The 19,972-nt window shown below is 38.8% G+C and overlaps 1 protein-coding gene across 1 annotated transcript in view; it reads right to left on the bottom strand.

The window, feature by feature from the left end:
- Positions 1-14,512: 14,512 nt before the first annotated feature.
- Positions 14,513-19,972, bottom strand: part of tln2b (talin 2b) — an 80,310-nt gene continuing 74,850 nt past the window's right edge. The window contains exons 52-57 of the mRNA XM_079251172.1: positions 19,424-19,548; positions 17,163-17,288; positions 16,998-17,060; positions 16,699-16,881; positions 16,491-16,616; positions 14,513-15,154 (exon numbers count right to left, since the gene is read on the bottom strand). Coding sequence (XP_079107298.1) covers positions 15,026-15,154; positions 16,491-16,616; positions 16,699-16,881; positions 16,998-17,060; positions 17,163-17,288; positions 19,424-19,548 — 752 coding nt within the window. The 3' untranslated portion in view covers positions 14,513-15,025. The remainder of the gene's footprint in view (positions 15,155-16,490; positions 16,617-16,698; positions 16,882-16,997; positions 17,061-17,162; positions 17,289-19,423; positions 19,549-19,972) is intronic.

The following is a 19,972-nucleotide window of genomic DNA, read 5'->3' as shown; positions in this document are numbered from 1 at the left end:
CTCTGCCCTGTCAAATATGTACTTTGGAGGGGGGTGACTGGATTCCTTTGGACATCCAATACTGTTTGGAGGAGGCGTGTGTGCGTGTGGGTGCTCCAGCGTTTTTTTTAAGGAACTGCTCAGCGATTCGTACTTCCCAAACATTTGACTTTTGATACGCCTTTATGTGGGGAGTGACAAGCAGGCCAACTCCCACGGAAAGGGATTCATAATGACAATATAACAGCCAAAACTGAATGTATCCTCCAGAGAAGATGCAGCTAAAGACAGTTTCTTTTTTAATGATGCCATCATACTTTTAGTAACTTTGCTGGACAATCATCTGTTCACTTTTACTGCTCATGTGTGACTTTCTTTTCAGGTGATTTCTCAGTGAGTCTCATATCATTGAAAAGGGCCACATCTAGCAGAAAGAACAGTTTGATCCTGTTTTAACAGCCTATTTTTTTTTAGGTATCTCTTTGTCTCCTTAAGTGTGTTTGGGTGACAATGTTCAAGCTCCTTCTAGTTAAGTTTAAGGCAAGTGAGATGTATGAGAAGCAGGGCCGGATTAAAAGTGCACCGGCCCCTGGGCCCAGAGTGTTCCACGGGCCCCGTTCCCCATCGCAACGTTGTGAAAATTGTGAATGATACACTGAAATGACATTTCTAACATCTCTCAGCCAGTGGTACCAGTAGCAACACACTGGGGACTGTGATGTAACTATCTGGCTTCTATATACATTTTGTTTTATGTCCAAACTGCTGGTGTTTTCCCAACATGGGCCTCAAGTGGGCATGGGCCCCTAGGCCTGTGCCCATAATGCCCATTGGATAATCCGGCCTTGATGAGAAAAGACACTTTCTAGTCATGCAAGTCCTACAAAGGAGGCTCCACACAGGAAAGTGTTTACTTGATAATACAGCAGATATCTCAAGCACAAACTGTTGATGGGTCATTTGACTTTGGCAGCATAGCATCCTGAAAACATGAGTTTTCAATTACAGCAGTTAAGTGTCGTTTGAGAAATGCTAACTGCTTTACAACTATGCAGAGTTTCAGTTTCTTCTTTTTTAAGACAGTGTCTCAAATGAATCTTTAAAGATAAGAATATGTGATAGATTTTCTGTTAATCTCTTATCCAGCTTATAAACTTTTATAGATGTCAGCTATTTTATGGAATGACCCCTCTGCTTTGACCTTACAAAAAGTTTTTTTTTAAATTATATTTTATTTTTAAGACTTTTTAAATTTACAAAGCACCCCCTCCCCTACATTTTCCCCAAACAATCAGACAAAAAAAAACAACAACAAAAAAACCCCCACCAGTTACCATATCTCTTTGACGTTAAACACAATAGACAAATACATACTAAGGCCTGTTATTTTACAAAGTTATACCTACCAGGCTTAGGTAAGGTTCCTAAATTTGAACAAATGTTTTATAAGATTTTCTTAGACAGTATGTTCTTTTTTCCAGACCTTACAAAAAGTTAAAACAGCTCCTTTGACTGAGGAGACCCCGAGTGTCTTATAGTCTACACAAAGATACTTAAGGATATTTTTAGTATTGCCTTCTCTTTCAAGCACCTGCCTTGGTCTGTAATATAGATACGACACACTATGCCAAGAGCCTAAGGGCTAATGGCATTAGATATGTCTCTTAAAATAATCATGGTCTTGCTCAGGCTCAGGTCCGTTTTATGGATTATTGTTGCTACGCCTGGCAGACTTACTCATAGGGTCAAGCGGGCTCCCCATTCTTCAGACTCTCAGGAAGAAGTGCCAGACGCTAAATGATGGTGACAGAAACTGCTGAGATCAGGGATGATGTGCACAAGTTTGGCATCATATTGTACTGTCATCTGTCTCATGTTAGTAATTGACTGAACTGACAGACATACCGTAGTAATAGAAAGAAACATTTAGATGATCTGCAGCCAGCCCATGAGCAACAGGCTTTTATTGTGTGTAGGCCCATGATAAATCCGTTTTAAGTAAAAAAGAATCATCTGGTCAAAGCCTTTTTTCTCTGTCTCAGTGTTTATATCCAACAATTCAATCATTTACTAAGCATCAGTTCTTTTAATTTTACTGACTTAAATCTTTTTCTGTATCATGGTGCTGATGATAAGAACATACTGTAAATGCCAAATATATGTGTCCAACATTTTTTGTGTGGAGTAAAGATGTCCTGTTTTTATTTCCTTACATTTCTTTTTAGATTTCAGTCTATAGGAAGCTCATACTTCAACTAAAACAGCTTTAAAAAAAAAAAAAAATTTTCCACTAACAATATGTCACACTAGTGAACCTATAACAGCTGGAATAGACCTCAGCACTCTAAGCAACCTCAGTTGGATAAAGTAGGTATGGGAAATGAATGAATGAATTCATTCATTCATTCATTTTCCATACCTATGTACATTTTAGTCTTAATTTCCCAAGCATTTGAATAGCATGTTGGATTTGCTGTGGCATTGTGGGAATGAAAATAAGTCCTCTTATATTTTCCCTCCAATGGTATCACATCAATAGTCCATTATGACTGAAGTCCAAAGATTGTTGAATATTCACTGTGTTCCAATTTTCATTCCACTAGAAAATTACAGGTACTTAAACCCTGAGAGAGCTAAAATATGTGAGGCATGGTCCCATTTTTGTTTCAATTGCTCTGTTATTAATCCATGTTAGGAGAAAAACCTAAACTGACTGAACATTTAAAGAACATTCCACACTGAGACATTTTTTGTAGCTGAAAAAAGATCTAGACATATAATTTTGTGGTTGAACAAAAATCAGCTTGTCAAGTACTTCAAAGTTTCAGCTTAAAGTAAAGTTCTTAAACTAAGTTTTTTTTTTTTTTTTTTTTTTTTTTTTTTAAATTTAAAGCTCAAGTTAAACAAAGACTACAACTGAGGGAAAAATGTAACCCCCCCCCCCCCCCCCCCCAAAAAAAAAAAAAATAAATAAATAAATAAAAATATGGAACTCAGCCATTTACATTATTAAGAATTCTATATAGAAGAGTTTATAATCCAAATTAATACGCAAGGTTACTATTTTTTGCATGAAAATAATGAAATTGCACAAGCATCCCAGTATACCAGTAAACGCTGCACCATCTACTGCCATATACGTTTTTCTTGGCAATATATTCAGAATCAATAATAGATACAGCAACAGTCTAATTACTTGTTTTAGATTATTAAACATATGATTTAGTTTAATAATCCAAAAGGTATTTTTAGTTTTCTTCAAGGATAAAAAATGTAATTCAGCTTGAATAAAAATATAAATCAACACTAAATTGGAACTGTATGAATGTTTTTTTTTTTTTTTTTTGCTTAGAGAACAACAGCTTCCACCACAACAAACAAACAAACATAATGTCACAATCTGAGACGCTCTCACATGTTGGAAATCTGCTCTGCTTTCTGTATTATAATTTAGTTCTCCACATGAGGCGACAGCTGAGCGCGACAGGTGCAGCGATGGGCAGAATTCATAATCACATTCACTGTACAATTATTAGTTTTACTTTTCAACATAGGGGGATTTTTATGGCAGACTTGGTAATAAATATGGTTGTTAAAAGTTTATAGTGTACAGAATCATATTTCTCACACCAATAACTATTTATAGTGATGCAGCAAGTAAATAAAGACCTTAAAAAGAGTCAAAAGGCCTGTGGAAAAAAATCACAAAAATGACTCTAATACATACTAACTGTGGGTTTGACGTGGCGGTTTAAGTTGCCAACCTTTTCCACCAATTTGACACAGAACCGCTGTGACACAAAGCTTAATTATTAATTCTAATGCCACAACGCTTTATTTGCAAAGTTTCTGTTTCTCTCCAGCCATCGTTTTTGGAATATCTGAGCTTTACTTGGCTCTTGTTCCATGAAGCCATGTTTGCATAAAAAGACCTTTGGGGGAGACATTTAAGTTGCAGTCATGGCTTAAATATTAGTGCATTAGAGAGAGCTTCTCTCTCCCTCAATCATAATACAAATCTAATGTTAATGTCAAGTTCTTGTGATACATATTCAGAGCCAGCGGCCTTTTACCTTTGCAGTGTTACTTTGTGTAATAATATTGAACGATACACAGAAAAGAGGACACTTTAAAGGCAACACTCAACCCATGCAGGGTGCACAGCCACTGAGTGAAACCCGGAGAAGCACGGTGCTGGCAAGCCACATGTCAAATACCATCTCAAGATTTCTGCAGACATCGTCCAGATATATATTTAGAGAAAACTTGTTGGCTCTTTGGGATGGCCCTGTGATTAGATAGCTCCATGCAGGGTCATAGTCATTTAGAATTGCAAAAACAGAGAGGGACCACTGGAACAGTGTAACTCAAGCTGTAATCCAAGTATCACATATGACCTATTGATGGTGGGTTTATTCACAGTAATGTTCCATAGATGTATACTGGTACTTGTAAGATTTGTGAATTAGTGAGCACAAGTAGATGCCTAACCACAACCAGGGCACAGAGACAGAGACAGTATTTTAGTTGATGGATAGTTGCAATAAGGTTGTGACATTTTGACTCCCTCCGCTCTGTGCGGTGATAAATCTGTCATTAAGAGTGTAAATCAAGCAGGAGTATCCCTCAGTTGGTTGTAATTCCATAAACTCTGTTTGGTTTATGGAAACTGAGAGTGCTGTATGAGCTAAACAAAATCCACAATTTCCACCACCCCCATTCTTAATAATTTAAGTCAAATTCCTCAGGTATGAAGGTCAACTTTTGCAGCTGCAGGTGCTCCATTGAAGATGGGTCCCTTTCTTCCAATGCCAAGGTTATTCTGCAGTACAAGTAGCTGCTGTTAAATGAAAGGATCTGTCATCATTTGGATAGCAAAGACTTTTAATAAATCTCTGAAAGGCCAGAAAAAGGACCAAAATGTTCTCATTTTTGAAGAAAAAGCAGTAATTTTCCTGTGACTATTGGGCGATAGTAGAAGCAATATGCTGTTTAATAAACAATTAAATATTAAAGTGCATGTTTAAAAGTGTTTTAAAGTTATAATCCGGCAGTTAAATTGGAGTTTTAGATGTTTAGGTTTGTAAAGAAGCTGTAGTGACACTTCCACAGCCTGCTGAGACAACTAAAGCTGAGCAGTTGAGTGAAAATACCAAAAGTTAAAGCCTCCAGTGCTGGAAACACCAATGCGGGTAGCAATCATGATGGAGGAATATTTGTGGCCTCTGCAGGGCTCCTCCCAGACGTTTGTTTGTGTTCCCCTCAGATGGGAAGCACAGAGAGGCAAGATTGTCAGACATATCTGATGCTGCTCACTCAGCTCAGACTTAAGTGGGGGGGAGAATGGCATTTCAGGGGGAACTGTCACGATTCATTTCACACTCATGTGGGATGCCAAACTCCATTCTTGGTGTAAAATGAAATTCTCAAAAGGCTACACATGTCAAAGCATGATTATTGGAACAAAAAAATTGCCAGTCTGTGTGACATTAGGCTTTAAAAATCTGTATTTTATTTAAGTAAATAACACTTTTAGCACTAAATAGTCAAGTCCAGAGGGGAGTTTAGCAAATTATTGTTTACAAGAAACTTAAACTTCTTCTACTTTCAGAGAAGTAGTCCAGAAATTCCTCCTTCAGGGATCTGGACTAATCATTGACATAAAGCTTACTGCCCTTTGCTTTTTACTTGCTGGTTTCCTCTCCCACTCATATGCTAAATGTTGATGGTTTTATTCATCTAATATCTCAGTGCACAGCTGACCAGCATCTTGAGGATAGCTCTTTTCCAGTATTCGCCTTATGCCTTTTGCTCTTAGTGTCAGAGAACTAGGAGTTTCCGTGTTTGCACACAGAAGGAAAATCTTTGATATATGTGTCCATATATGGGCTTTCTGCTGTAAGCTAGGTTGACTTATGTAGACAGAGGAGAGGGCTAACTTGCGGGGGCTTTTTGTGAGGTCCAAAGACATAGGCTGCTCGATATTTCTTTCCATTCCTCAGGGCAACAAAACTTCTCGGTATGCACTTCCAGCTCAGCCACTGTTCTCCCTATTACATTGAGTCTGTCAGAGCTTTCTGGCAGAGAGGTGAAACAATTGCAAGAAGAGGATGCAGGATTTCTGTGGCATTACAGTAGCATCCTTTTAGCTAGTTTTTGGTCAGTGTACACAAATGTTTTTTTTCTTAATTCACTCACATGAACAACATTCTTGTGAAGAATTCTCAAAGGAGATCAATCCCAGTTTAAAAAAATAGAAACTCTCCAAATTTTAGCATTGTAAAACTTTGAAGCAGCGGCTCATACTCTGTTGTTGAGTTAGCTCCTCAAACTGAACTTGGCTGAGGAAAAGCCATAATGTGAAATGCGTGTAAGAGTCTATGGTGATGAGACATTCCAGTGTGGTTCTGAGTGGTTGTTTAAAGCTTGCAGGCTGTGTTCACTGTGATTGGGTTGCACTGGTCTCTCAGCAGCGAGGAATGCCACAGGAACCCACAACTCAGCAGCACCTGCATTCTTTAACCAAAGCCTGTCTGTATCCCCTTGTTTGATCAAATGCCATGACAGTTTCCCAGTCAGACTAAGACTTACCACACAACAAGGGATATAGATAAAACAGTTGTGCCACAGTCAGTCATAAAACAACTGTGGCCATAGATGGGAGACTAAATAGACACTCATCTGGTGTGGTTTGGTTAGTTCCTGCCCTGGGGCTTTGGATGTTTTGAGATAACAAAATACAGTATGATAAGAAGGTAATTATGTTGAAAGGCTGCCTGAAGACACTCCCATCAAAAGAATTGGGGGAAGGCAGTGTTGAAGGAAATGTTCACAGTTTAGTTAAGTCCAAGTTAAAGTGCAACAATGGAAAACCATGCCCGCTGGAAGTCAAAGCCCTGCAACTTTAAACACAAAATTATTGGCAAAACAGTTTTCTTAAAGTTGGATGCTTTGTAAAATATAAGTTAAACCCACAACACAGTTGAAGACTTGTCAATTTTCCCTTCATTAAAAAAAGTATGAAGACGACATATCCTATGAGGAAATCACAAATATGGTTGTAATTGAAAACAGTTGGTTAACACTGTCATCATTTCTTTGTTTACCAACAGTTTGTAGGACTTTGGAAGCTAATAAGACTCAATGCTACAGCAAAATTTCACTCGGTAAAATTTTTACTTGACATAATGGAGGATTTATTATTCTTTCATAATACTACATATGTGGTAGTATATGAACCTGCAGGTTGAGGACTGCTAAGTCCTCAACCTGCAGGTAAGCCAGTTTAATACCTGGACTCCTGCTGTTCTAATATGTACAAAACATAGTTTTACATTATTTAGATGAAACAAGTTCCACCTTATGTGAGAAAGTCTTCATCTGGATAGCAGCATAGTTTTGTTGTTCAACATTAATGGTGCCTTAACAGGTGTGCAAGTTAAGCACACCATGTCCACTAACAAAACTGCGTAGTATGAAATGCAGGCTTTTGCTATGTTGGGTGATAGCAGCCAGGTTAGCCCTTATCCTCTTTTACCCAGAATTGTGGTGTAAAAAGTTATTTAAATGTTGATCCATCAGACCAGGGGACCAGTTTTTCCCCTTTACAAATTTAGTTTTAAGTGGCTTCTTGTGTGAAGGAGGAAGCAATGCTCCTGATTTTTATTCATGTGTGAATATGCATTTGTAGCTGTAGTTACAAACAGACAAACAAAGGTTATTGACAGTGTTGCTGAGTCCATGCAGTGATTTTCACCTCAGAATCTTGTTTGCTTTTCATGCAGTGCAGCATCCCAATTCCCAAAGTATTTGTAATCTAAGATTGGGAAATAACATATTGAAATGGTGGAAATATTTATCTAACTACATGCTATTGTTTTAGAAATACGACATCAGGGGAATGTTTATTTTCTTTATATGTATTTTAATGAATAGATCATGCTAATGAGCTATAGTCAGCCCACCTTATAAATTGTAGAAGATGCAGTAATGTACATTTTAGCTTAGCATGTGTTGCCTTGTCTCATTCTGGCCCTGTTCTAGAAAATTTAAAAGTGTTGTTGGCATCAAATTTAAAGTGAACACACTTCCCATAAAATAATGCAGTTTCTCTGTTTTCTTGAGATCTTTTTTTTTGACTTTTTTTTGATTAAATGCACATTCAAGTGATTGACAAATCACTTTTTACATACATTTTATGAAGCTAAAGAACTTTCTTGACATTTGGGCTGGAAATCCTTTAACTAATATTTGTCACCATTTATGGGTTAGCAGGCATCTTTGCCTGAAGTACATGGGAAATCTTTGAAACATTTTAAGATGACAGATTAAGCTATTTAGTAAAAATGATGTATGGGGAATGTGGCACTAATTTGTGGTGGAGGGGTAAGACAACAGTCGTAAACAACAGTGGCATCTCCAGTATTTTTTTTTTTAACTTTTCTGATTCTTGACAAAGCAATCAGATTTGTAAACCTCGTCAATTTATTCCAACATGAACACGTTTTTATCTGTCCTAAACTCTTAAACCTTGATATAGTTAAAAGTTAAGCAGTTTCCCTTTTATGTAAAGTGCATGAAAGAATTCCAATTATAAGAACTCTGAAGGTGTTTTATTGCTTACAACTCAAGATGGGAACACAGTCTGTTCATGATACAAAAGTTTGGAGAAAGTCACTCTGATTCCTCATCGTAGCTGTCCACACACCAAATCATCTTATAAAATCTGGCGTCAGTGCAGAGAAAAATGTGCTGATTGGTAAGTGGAGCGAGTGTTTATTCAGCTTTAACGCTGGGTGGGGAGGCCACAGGACTGAGAAAAGAAGCAAAGCCAAGAACTTTTTTTTCTCTGCCTGCCATCTAACGAGTGTAAAGCAAAGCTTCCTTATTAAGACAGAGGGGCTTGGATGAATGAGTGTTAAATTTCATTCTAGACAGCTTAAATCTCAGGAGACCCTGCAGATCAGTTCCATTCAACAGTATAGTCAGAGACGGTCAGTTCCTCTCTTACACAGCCAGCTCCCAGCACTGTTTCAGGTGTGACCAAAAGAAAAAAAAGGAATAAGGAAAAAAAAAAGATCAAAGTAAGGTAGATAAAAAAGAGCCTGACTTTAGAGGAGCAATATGTTTAGAGTCAAAGGAATATAATTAATAGATATTCCTGATGTTACTTGTGGAGATGTCCAAAATTAGCACCCAAGTTTTCAGTCTCAGCCCAGTCCCAATATAGCCTTGCTGTCATTGCTGACTGAGATATACTGGGCCTTCTTTACTTGATGACTAAAGGAGCTGCTGTGCCATCATAGGGGAAATAGACAGCAAATATTGTCACACAGCAAAGAACGGTGATTGCAACTAACTCATAAAAACGCCACATAAAACAACCCATTTGTTGTCCTTTGAAAGTTGTTGTTCCACTTAGAGGCCAGAATATGAGACACTTCCTATAATTTGACACTGAAACATCACTTTTATGACATTTAACTGCGTTGTTAAAGATGAGACAATGTGGACCAAGTTGTCTTAGACAGACCATCTTTTTCTATAAAAGACTTGGCTTTAACCTAATAAGTGAATTTCTGGGTCTTGTGTACAAAGATCTCCCTTTAAATGAATGAAGAAAACCACTACATTATTAAACATGATAGTGTTGCAACTTTCTTAATAACTTTATGAAAATGTGTTATATAGACAACAACCAGCTCCAGGGTATTAAAGCACAAAAGTCATATACTTAGTGCTCTGTTTACTATTCTTATTCAATCAAGGCTTGCACAATAGGTACGTTATGGAGCCAACAAGTTGGAAGAACCTTGCCGATGACCTAAAATAGTCATGTGTTCAGGAGTAAAATGTTCTCTTGGATCCATCAGCTGCTGTCTTCCACGTTTATGTTAGGGAGAACTGCCTTTCACAGCAGGCAAAGAGCTGGTATGTGAGCATGTCCAAACAGCCGGCATCCTCGAACACAATGACCTCACTCACTTTGGTAAACTGTAATTCAGTGTCATATCCCACAGAGTTTATTCTCTCTAGCCTTTTCAGAACATGGTATTGGCAGGACAGCCTGCGTGTGTTTACACAAAATCCATCCACTACATGTATGCTTTCAGCTAGAGACAGCCCAGAAACCTGGAGTTCTAAACTTAAGGAAGACTGGATAAAAAAGTAAAAAATATGGTTTACTTTTAAAGTCATTAACATCAGATACAAAGTTAAATAGTAAAATACAGACAAAAACTGACAAAACACAAGAAACAAACTGCAGAAAAAATTTCAGGAAAGTAACTTCTTCCTTTGTTGTACCACCATTTTTGGTACATGAGAAACCTCTGTTCAAAACAGAGTGAAGCCAAATAGCTGTCAACACACACAATGCTGGTTTCCACTGTTTTATCAGCTTTAGCTTTTTGGAAACGTCTTTATTTGACATGGCTTTCCTTAGACTACCAAAATGTTTTCATAGCCGTATTAATGTATAAATGATTGGAGGTAATTCAAAGATTTGAGTGGCCTTGCCCAAAAGCCCTTCTGATGTGCATATTTTTTAAACCTCATTTATCATCACTATGCTGTCAAACTATAGGGGAGGAAAAAAAGGGAAAGGCAAAAGGTGCTTCTCTCTCTTTACTATAACTGACTACTTTTTATTAGATTTTAAATACAGATTTTACATCTAATTTGGTTGCTAAAGTCACTCACAAAATAGAAATTTATAAACCTGAAAATCACTGCACATAAAAGTACTTTAACAGCTGCATTTTACATATCATCCCAGCTTTACTGATGCTGTATTTACTGCAAGCTTCTGAACATTGTCCTATCCGAGCATACACTAACATACTTTTTACTGAAAATATATCAACTTGAATCAGCCAAGCACATTTGGAGTTGCTCTGCATTGCAAAGCAACTTTAACAAACCTCTGGCTCTTAGTTTTACTTTATATAAAAAGTTGACATAGCATTTTATTTTGCACATGAATAGTTTATAAGATACAAAAGTAAAAAATCTGTGTCTGGAACGGAAGACTTATCTAAAATACCTGAATTGACTCCTTTGTGATCTGGGCGTGTTGACAGTAACTTATCTTATTACGAAGACTTAAGACTAGAGCCACACACACGTGGATGCATTGCCACAACATACACTGTGAGAAAAAAACTCAAATTTTGTGATATTCTGTAAATTTACCCTTAAGCTAACTTATTTTATATTTTATTTTGAAACAGTTTGTTCCCAAAAAAATTTGCAGGGTTAAAAAAATAAAAATTAGTCTTGTTCTTGAAGAGATGCTGAATACACACAATCCTTAAGATACATTTTCCTTTAAAAAGTTGGAAATGAAAATGACGACCTTGACTTGAATATGGTTTTGCTTTATTTTACTAAATCTGCTGAGACTTTCTTGGCTCCAATCAAATGCCAAAGTCAAATAGACAAACATCCTGTTGGTCTCCGGCCAGGACAAAAGGAAGAGACAGACGAAGACAGAACGAGGGTAAGGAGTAGATGGGTACTTTCGCTTAACACACATGGCTTCAGTTTCCCCTCCCCACTGTGTAGCTTGTCTTTGTACGAGACAAAAACACTCACAAAACCAAATATGGTGTTCATTACAACGACAAGGTCTTGTGCCAGGCATCTATTAACATCCATTATTCACGCTTCTGCACAACAAGTGGAAGTAAATGAAAAGTTCAGTCCTGATGGAATCCTGTTCAGATCAAAAACATTTTGAGTTGAGGCTACTTCTGAGTTAATGCAGTTGCTAATATAACCATGTTAAAAATAACATGAAGTCTCTTGACCAAAACAACTAAACAGGGATCTCTGCATACTTCAAGGTCTGGTCTGCAAACTGGGAAGTGGGGTTGGGGGTGGGGGTGGGGGCACTCACAATGCCATTCATAATAGCCATATTTGGTCTGGCAAATTTCTTGACAATTTGTCCGTTCCCCACAGCATTTTCCTCTAATGTTCACTGAAGAAATACATGACAATACTGACATCTGCTGGCAAGAATGTAGGATCATTTTTGTCCATTTCTGTTTAAAAACTTCATTTATTATTTTATCTGGTTCTAAACGGGCCAATGGTGCAGACTAATAGTAAATGCTTTAATGTTAAGTACCTTCTTACTTAGCATTATGTTGTCAGTGGATGTTACACCACTGGGGTTGAGGAGTATGAATAAGCAAAAGAGTGGTTGTAGTTAAAACTGAAGGTTAACGGGAAGGTAGGTAATTTAGATCATTTAACTGTAAAAACAAGTGAAAGAATCTCAATAGTGCTGGTTGTTGGAAATTCTTTATTTTTGGTGAATACAAAAAATACTTTTGTGACCAGATAAATATTTTACATACAGCATCAAATTAAAACTAACGCAGTTTGTTAAAGAAAGCACAACATCTATTTGCAACAGAGAGTAACTCTTATTCTGTTTCTGATAATAATCGGACAAATCAGTTAGACAGTATATTATCAGGGATTTCTTACATTTGCAAATAAAAACCTCTTCTTTTAAATAGTGGTTAGACAATGAATACAAGGAAGTCCAGTTCAACTTTTACGTGGGACTTGGCATAATGAATTTCAACAGTTTCTCAACTTCAGACATAAATTGCCACATGCTCATTGAACGCAGCCTAGTGTTAGTCTCTAAATCCAGATCTAAAGTATCCACAGATGCCCTTTTATATCAGCATTATAACATTGTCGGCAGGTAGGCCACCAACCAAGGCATTTTACTGTATGGCAAAGACCCCGATTAGACTGTTATAATGTTCGGATCCAGAGAGGACAAGGCTCAGGCTCCCACCCAGCCTGATCTTCAGCCGCTCGCAGGGCAGACTTTAGTAAGGCACTAATACACAATGCAGACCAGACACTGGCATGGACAGACCGAGGACATAAACAGATGAAAGTTTAAAATATTGTAAATTATACTATTGCAAAGGAAAAAAAAAGTTTCTCTAATTAGAGCAGGAGGCTATTTCAGCCTAGTTTATTAGGAGAACCTTTCATGTAGCATGATGGAAGCTTCAATTAAATTCAGTGCAAAACATATGAACGTACACAGAGCATAATGTATCCTCATTTCATTCAAGAGACCAAACCCAATTAACATTGCACACATCTAATTTTCCAATCAGTGACAACACAGATTTTCATGATCATCTCCCTAGAATATTCAGTTTAATATTGCCATAGAGATAAACTCTAAAGTGAAAGGGCTTTACAGAGACATGGCAGTGGCTGGTGGAGAACACCTGTATTCGAGGGTGTTTGTGGACAGTACAGTGGGCACTTAAACAAAATATGGCCAGTGTAAATGGTGAAAGAGTACAAAAATGAAGATAACAGAGAGAAAAAAAAGATAAATAATGTAAACATTTTCTATATAACCTGACACAACTCTGTGTATTTTAGGGAAGAACTAGTGGGTCAACTTTGAATGATGTAAAGTACAAGCAGCATGACATATTTGGTCACTTTTAGTTCAGATTCTCTGAATAACACACAATATACCTCCTTGCTTTATGAGAACTTGTAAAACTGATACAATAAATATCTTTATGGCAAGTTTGGACCAATTGTGTTATTTTCATGGTTTGACACTGATCCCAACATTTCAGTGTTTGGCATCAAGCTGAACAAGTTAAGTTTAATTAGAATCCAGAGATTTTAAAGATTTGTAGCTTAACAGCCTTTTTAATAAAAGAGAAACACCATTCAGCTCGAGACTGCCCTATTGGTTAGTTGCTTCATTGATATGTGTTGAGATTATGATGCATGCAACCCAGTGGTAAAATGAGGCTTCCTGCCATCTTTCTTCGGCATTTGATTATTTTTTTCACTAACATTTAAAATCCAAGCTATGGACCCTTATTTGCAGAGCTATCACCAGTTCACTCCCATCCATCCATCCATCCATCTTCTGCCGCTTATCCGGGGTCGGGTCGCGGGGGCAGCAGCCTAAGCAGGGAAGCCCAGACTTCCCTCTCCCCAGCCACATTTGCCAACTCTGCGGGGGGGATCCCGAGGCGTTCCCAGGCCAGCCGAGAGATGTAATCCCTCCAGCGTGTCCTGGGTCTTCCCCGGGGTCTCCTCCCCGAGGGACGTGCCTGGAACACCTCACCAGGGAGGCGTCCAGGAGGCATCCTGACCAGATGCCCGAGCCACCTCAACTGGTTCCTCTCGATGCGAAGGAGCAGCGGCTCTACTCTGAGCCCCTCCCGGATGACCGAGCTCCTCACCCTATCTCTAAGGGAGAGCCCGGCCACCCTGCGGAGGAAACTCATTTCAGCTGCCTGTATACGAGATCTCGTTCTTTCGGTCACGACCCACAGCTCATGACCATAGGTGAGGGTAGGAACGTAGATCGACTGATAAATCGAGAGCTTCGCCTTCTGGCTCAGCTCCTTCTTCACCACGACAGACCGGCACAGAGCCCGCATTACTGCAGACGCCGCACCGATCCGTCTGTCGATCTCACGCTCCATCCTTCCCTCACTCGTGAACAAGACCCCGAGATATTTAAACTCCTCCACTTGAGGCAGGACCTGACTCCCGACCCAGAGAGGGCAATCCACCCTATTCCGGCAGATCACTCCCATTTGCTTTAAACCTTTAAAAGTTACAGAACATTCAGTGATTATTGAGAAACTCTGCATTTGAAACATATTTCGATTCATGATTGTAACAGTCAGTAATGCTCATGATGCACCAACACCCACAACGCAAAGATAAATTCACCATGGAACTTTTTCCAACTGTCTCACATTGCTCATAGTAAATTCCTTCATATTAAAGTCTGAATGTCATGGACATTCATTTACAAATACATACATACACCACACACACACACTTACACTCACACAAATACACTACAGGGCACAGGCACTTGTTCTTTTCTCACTAAACAGGCCTGTTTCAAGTGCTGTATAGTCACTGGATATGTAGGAGTAAAGCAGCTGATAGCATATCTCCCACTGACCAGAAGGTCTCGTCTGCACCTCAGTACACATCCTGTCCGCCTCGGTACTCAGCCCTCATCCTCTCTCAGCTCGCTGGGCAGGAACTTGTATTGCTGCTGTCTGATCTGAGCCAGCTTCTTCCGTGCTTCTTCCAGCTCACGCTCCTTCCTCAGCATCTCCTCTTGAGCCGCAATGATCTGAGAAAATTGAGAGCAGCTGACAAAAACTGTCCAATCCACGACTCCCCATCAACATTCCTAAGCTCACATGCACACAGAGAAAAGTGTTAAACTGTGGCATCTCAGACTTCTCCGCTTGGCTTCATACTGGTGGAAGTAACTGATCTTAATTGTTCCACTTTTGTGTTTTTTTTAAATTTATTTAAAAGAATTCATGTGTTTATATCAAAGTTACAAAATATGAAAAACTAATTCATTGAGACAGTGTAACCCAGAGATGTGAATACTTTATGAAGCAAAAATTCCACTTCTGTCAACGGAGTCAGGCAACTTAAAAGAGAACGACAAAAGAGCAACTTGTTAAGTTGTTAAAAAAATAATCTGAATGAACTGTGAACGAAATCTTAATATCTGGCTGCTCTAATATGGACGAAGATTTAGAGAGTAAAAGTTGACACCTATTCATTGACTCACAGAGCGAGGTCTCTAGGTGAAGCCTTCACAAGAACACAAACCAAATGGTTTCTTTTTAGTATTAAAAAATTTCAGCTCATACTGCAAGGCAATGAGCTGAGCTTCTTTTCTGATGTTCACATTTATTTCCTTTTTCTTTTCCCTGCCAGGAATAAAATGTCTTCTGAGACATCATGGTATTATCGTATGTGTTAGAACATAATATTGATATTTAACATCCTTATTTTAATGTAGTACTTGAAACAGAAGTCAGAAATTCTCATATTGTCACTGTATTAATTATTACCTGATGAGAAAATTAAGAAAAGGTAGTTATGATCTGAAAAAACACACTAAAATATAAATAGTGAATTAAGAAAAAAAAAGTCTTTGGAGAATTTTATTTTCACAGGTATGTAAAATGTCAGGCAGAGTCTAAAGTGGGTAAAGAAATGGTGTCCCAGGCACCCTGCAGTGTCACTGGTAAGATGGAAAGTGACAAGCTGGATCCCAGCTGAGTTGCACCACCGAGATAGTAGCCTAATCCAGATAAAAAAAAGAAAACACCATAAAGCACTCATCTGTCACTATTTCTTTTTTACTTGAAGATGAAAAGGAATGTATTTCTATACAGTGACAGAACGTTTCTAAAAATCTTCAAGAGATGTGATATTTTGAAGCTGTAAATGTCTAACAAACCTGGTAAACAGCTTTGAAATGGATCTGATGGCTGTTTATCTGCAGGAGCTCATCACAATTTCAGAGAAACAACTGTGGCATTTCGACGTATCAGGAAGACACACAAACACTCAGTGAACATTCAGTGAAAAGGGCAAAACACACAGTGGGGAAGAATTTCTATTCTAGGCATTACAAAGATGTTGCCGAGATGCTGTCTCACCTGTGCAATCCCTCCAACGAACTTCGTCTTCACAACCACACTGTCATCCTCAGTCTTGTCAAACGCTGCTTTCTGAGCCGCCCTGACCAGGTTGTCTGAAGCTCGTTTCACAGCATTGCCAGCAGCCTTCAGAGAGATATTCACAAAATTACCATGCAGATCATCTACTTCTTTCCATGCATGAAAGAAGCCCATGTTTCAGCAATACCTGTAGTCTCTTCATGGCTTCAGAATCATGTTCGGCCTTCACTTTGCAGGCCACCAGCAGCTGAGCCGTGGAGGCTGCAACCTGCTTGGCTGAAGAGATGAGTTTCTCCTCACTGGCATGACCCTGCACTGAGGCGTTTGCTGCCTCACACAGGTTACTGGTGGCTGCCGCTACCATTCGCGCCTACAACGAACAAGTTCACACATGCTTTAAGGCTAGATTTATTATTGCTTCATCATTTCTATTCTAGTATTTCCATGTTGAATAAGTTGATGAAGTTCTTTATAAAAGCAACTTACAGCTGATATAAGACCTTGGGACCACTGGCCATCATCAACTGCGTTTGCTAGATTGGATCCCACCTGAGGCAGAGTTTTTGAGAAAGAAATAAAACATTCAGCTGTTTCTATTTTGCAGTTATGCCATGTGTGTGTGTCTAGGTTTCTGAGAGTGCATAGCCTGACCTTGCCTTGTGCCACCAGTTCTCTTTGAGCTGCAGATGCAGATTTTACGAGAGCGCTAGTTGCTGCAGCAATGGACTTAGCTGCTTCCAGGATCTGCTCCTCAAAATCCAGCGTCTCATCTGCCTGCTGGAGGGAAGATCAAATGATAGATTAGTGCCATAACCACAGAAAAAAAAAATGAACTGACATTAAACTCAACACAAGAATAAAATATAGAGGAAATACCTAACCATGTGTGTGTTTTGTGTGCAACTTCTAAAATACTTCTAACATACTAAGAATTTTAAAAACCAAGTAGTACTGAGTTTTAACAGCAGACTATAATCATAGAAACTCCTTAAAATGTTTAAAATTCGAGACAACCACAGAGGATGTAACCTTAATAGCTTCTATAAGCTTCATATACAATATAATCTATAATCTTTAAGTTGATCTTTTACATAAAACAAAACTGAAAATGTTAAATTTTAAGTGACATTAGATCGGCATGTAGATATAATGGTTAACTTCCCAGACCTGAACTAAAGAGCAGTATGAGCTTCGAGGGGGTCATCAGTTCAGGGACATTTAACAAATGGCCATTTATGCATTGGCAGTCAGCAGCATGTGATTGACCACAGACCTCCATAAACACATAAGGCACACGTGGCTGGAGACAGGGCGGGACACTGTAGGAATATGTTTGATATATAGTTGGACTGAATAACAACCTAATATATCAAACATATCAGACAGAGCCCTGCAGAGAAGGCTTCCGGGTCTACAATGGCTTGGGGGAGTGGGGGCAAGGAAGCATGCTGGGAGCAAGAGAACCCTTCCCCCTGACAGGGTGGGAGGGATGAAGGAGCAGAGAGGAGAGGGAGTGAAGAGGAAGAAGAAGAATCCAAGGCTGTTGCAGAAAAAATAAATAAAGTTTGGACACCTGTTTGACTCTGTGGCTTGTTCTGCAAACCTTTTGCTATTGAATTGCAGCACATACCGCTGTTTTTAAGCTTCAACTTCTGCTTTTCTGTGTCTGTTAAAGTAAAGAGCATCATAACTCTAGTTCAGGTACTTTGCAGTTATCTAGTACATAGACCTAAAAATATAAATAACGTTAATTGGTATAGTTACCATATACTCGGAGTGAAAAAATAGTTAGTATAGCCATAGTTATTTATGGTCAAATGTTTTATAATCTTAAAATGAAAATAAAATAAAATATTTGTTTGTGAAAAAAATTCTCATTTGGATTCTTAATATCAGTGATGATCAGTAAGTAAAAAGACAGTGGCTTTCCCACCTTTTAAACGGTAAGGGTGACCTGATGATAAATCACTAGGGGGAGCCACTGCCATCTAAAAAAAACCCCCCACTCTCTCACCCGCTAATCCCCTTTCATAAAGACAAGAGTCCTGATAACTACTGTCTGCAGCTGTGGAATTATAGTATGAGACAGAGCTTTATGTGGTTTTTATTAAAACTGGGGCATCCTAAATATATGAACTTTCTTATGACACAGACAGGGGGTTGAACTGACATTCACATTTACAGGAAGAAGTACAGAAAAGGGGGAAAGCAATTGAGGCACAAGACCACAACTATCCAGTCTCCAGAGACAGATAAACAAACAACACAATCATGCAGAGCACAACACAAAGAAAACCCTGCATTGCAAACAGAACAGCATAAAAGTTGTTTAACTTTCCAGAAGCTGCCAAGAACATGTACCACAGATTTTTGTTTCCTGCTCAAGTAAAGATTTTTATTCTTCTTTTTTTGTGTGTGTGTGTGTGCATACAGAGGTACAGTGAACAATTTCCTCAGTTCAGTTTGGAAATGAAGAACACAGCAATAAAACAAAGGAAATAAGTTCACTATGACAGAGTCTCTCTCTCTCTCTCTCTCTCTCTCACATAAGGTCACAACAGTTCAATGCACATTTGAGCTGAGTCCAACATAAACTGGACGGCCCAGCTGTGTAATTGTGTCTCCTGGCAGTCGGATTAAAAATAATGTGCAGGAGTGTCTTTGAAGAAAGTTTTCTAAGTTAGCTCACTGGACCTGCTCTGAATCAACATATGAGTGTAACAGAAACATTCTCCCCTTTCATGAGATCACGTTAGCAGCTCGGTTTCTGAAAAAGATGACTCTGCTTCAAAGTCAGTGTCACCTTTTCCTACCTACGCCTGACGTCCTCTCCCGCCTGATTAATGGCAGAAAGCCGTGTGTGGGATTGTGTGGGTGGGAAGGGTTGAGTGGGGCACTTTTTATTTTTTTACCTTGGGCTTGGCCCTGGGCTTGAGCTGCTCCAGTTTCTTGGCTGCAGCTTCAATTGATGCTGCAGCTCCGAGGAGCTCGGTCTCAGCGATGACGGTAGGGTCCTCAGGGTCCACACACTCTGATCCTGGAGATCAACGGCAGTCACTGATTACCAGATTATTTCTTTTTTTTTCTATCTTTTTAGCACAGACACACTCAAGAACTAGCAGTAAAAATACTTAAGCCACAATCGAATGCTAAACATCACTCCAAAGAATCGCTTGCAGTATGACAGCTATGCTTCTAAGTTAAGTAAGATGAACTTCAGTTGACTGAAATGTACATTTGATGAATTGTTATCTTTTCATAGTCTTTTTAAGTATCCATAAAACAGAGCTATTTAGGGACAGCTTGGTAAAGCAGATGGGATGACTTTTATAGATTATGTTGATCACAGGGGAAATCTGTTGTGCACCCACACCCCCAAGCCTTCTACTCTCTACCCCCATCTGACTCTAATGAAAGGTGATCTGGAGGAGCAAAACACACCATATCCCACTTACCTCCAT

The sequence above is a fragment of the Telmatherina bonti genome, assembly GCF_933228915.1.
Source record: "Telmatherina bonti genome assembly, chromosome: 2".
Classification (NCBI taxonomy): domain Eukaryota; kingdom Metazoa; phylum Chordata; class Actinopteri; order Atheriniformes; family Telmatherinidae; genus Telmatherina; species Telmatherina bonti.
Note: the sequence above shows the minus strand (reverse complement) of the source record. Positions and strands in the feature narration are given on the sequence as shown.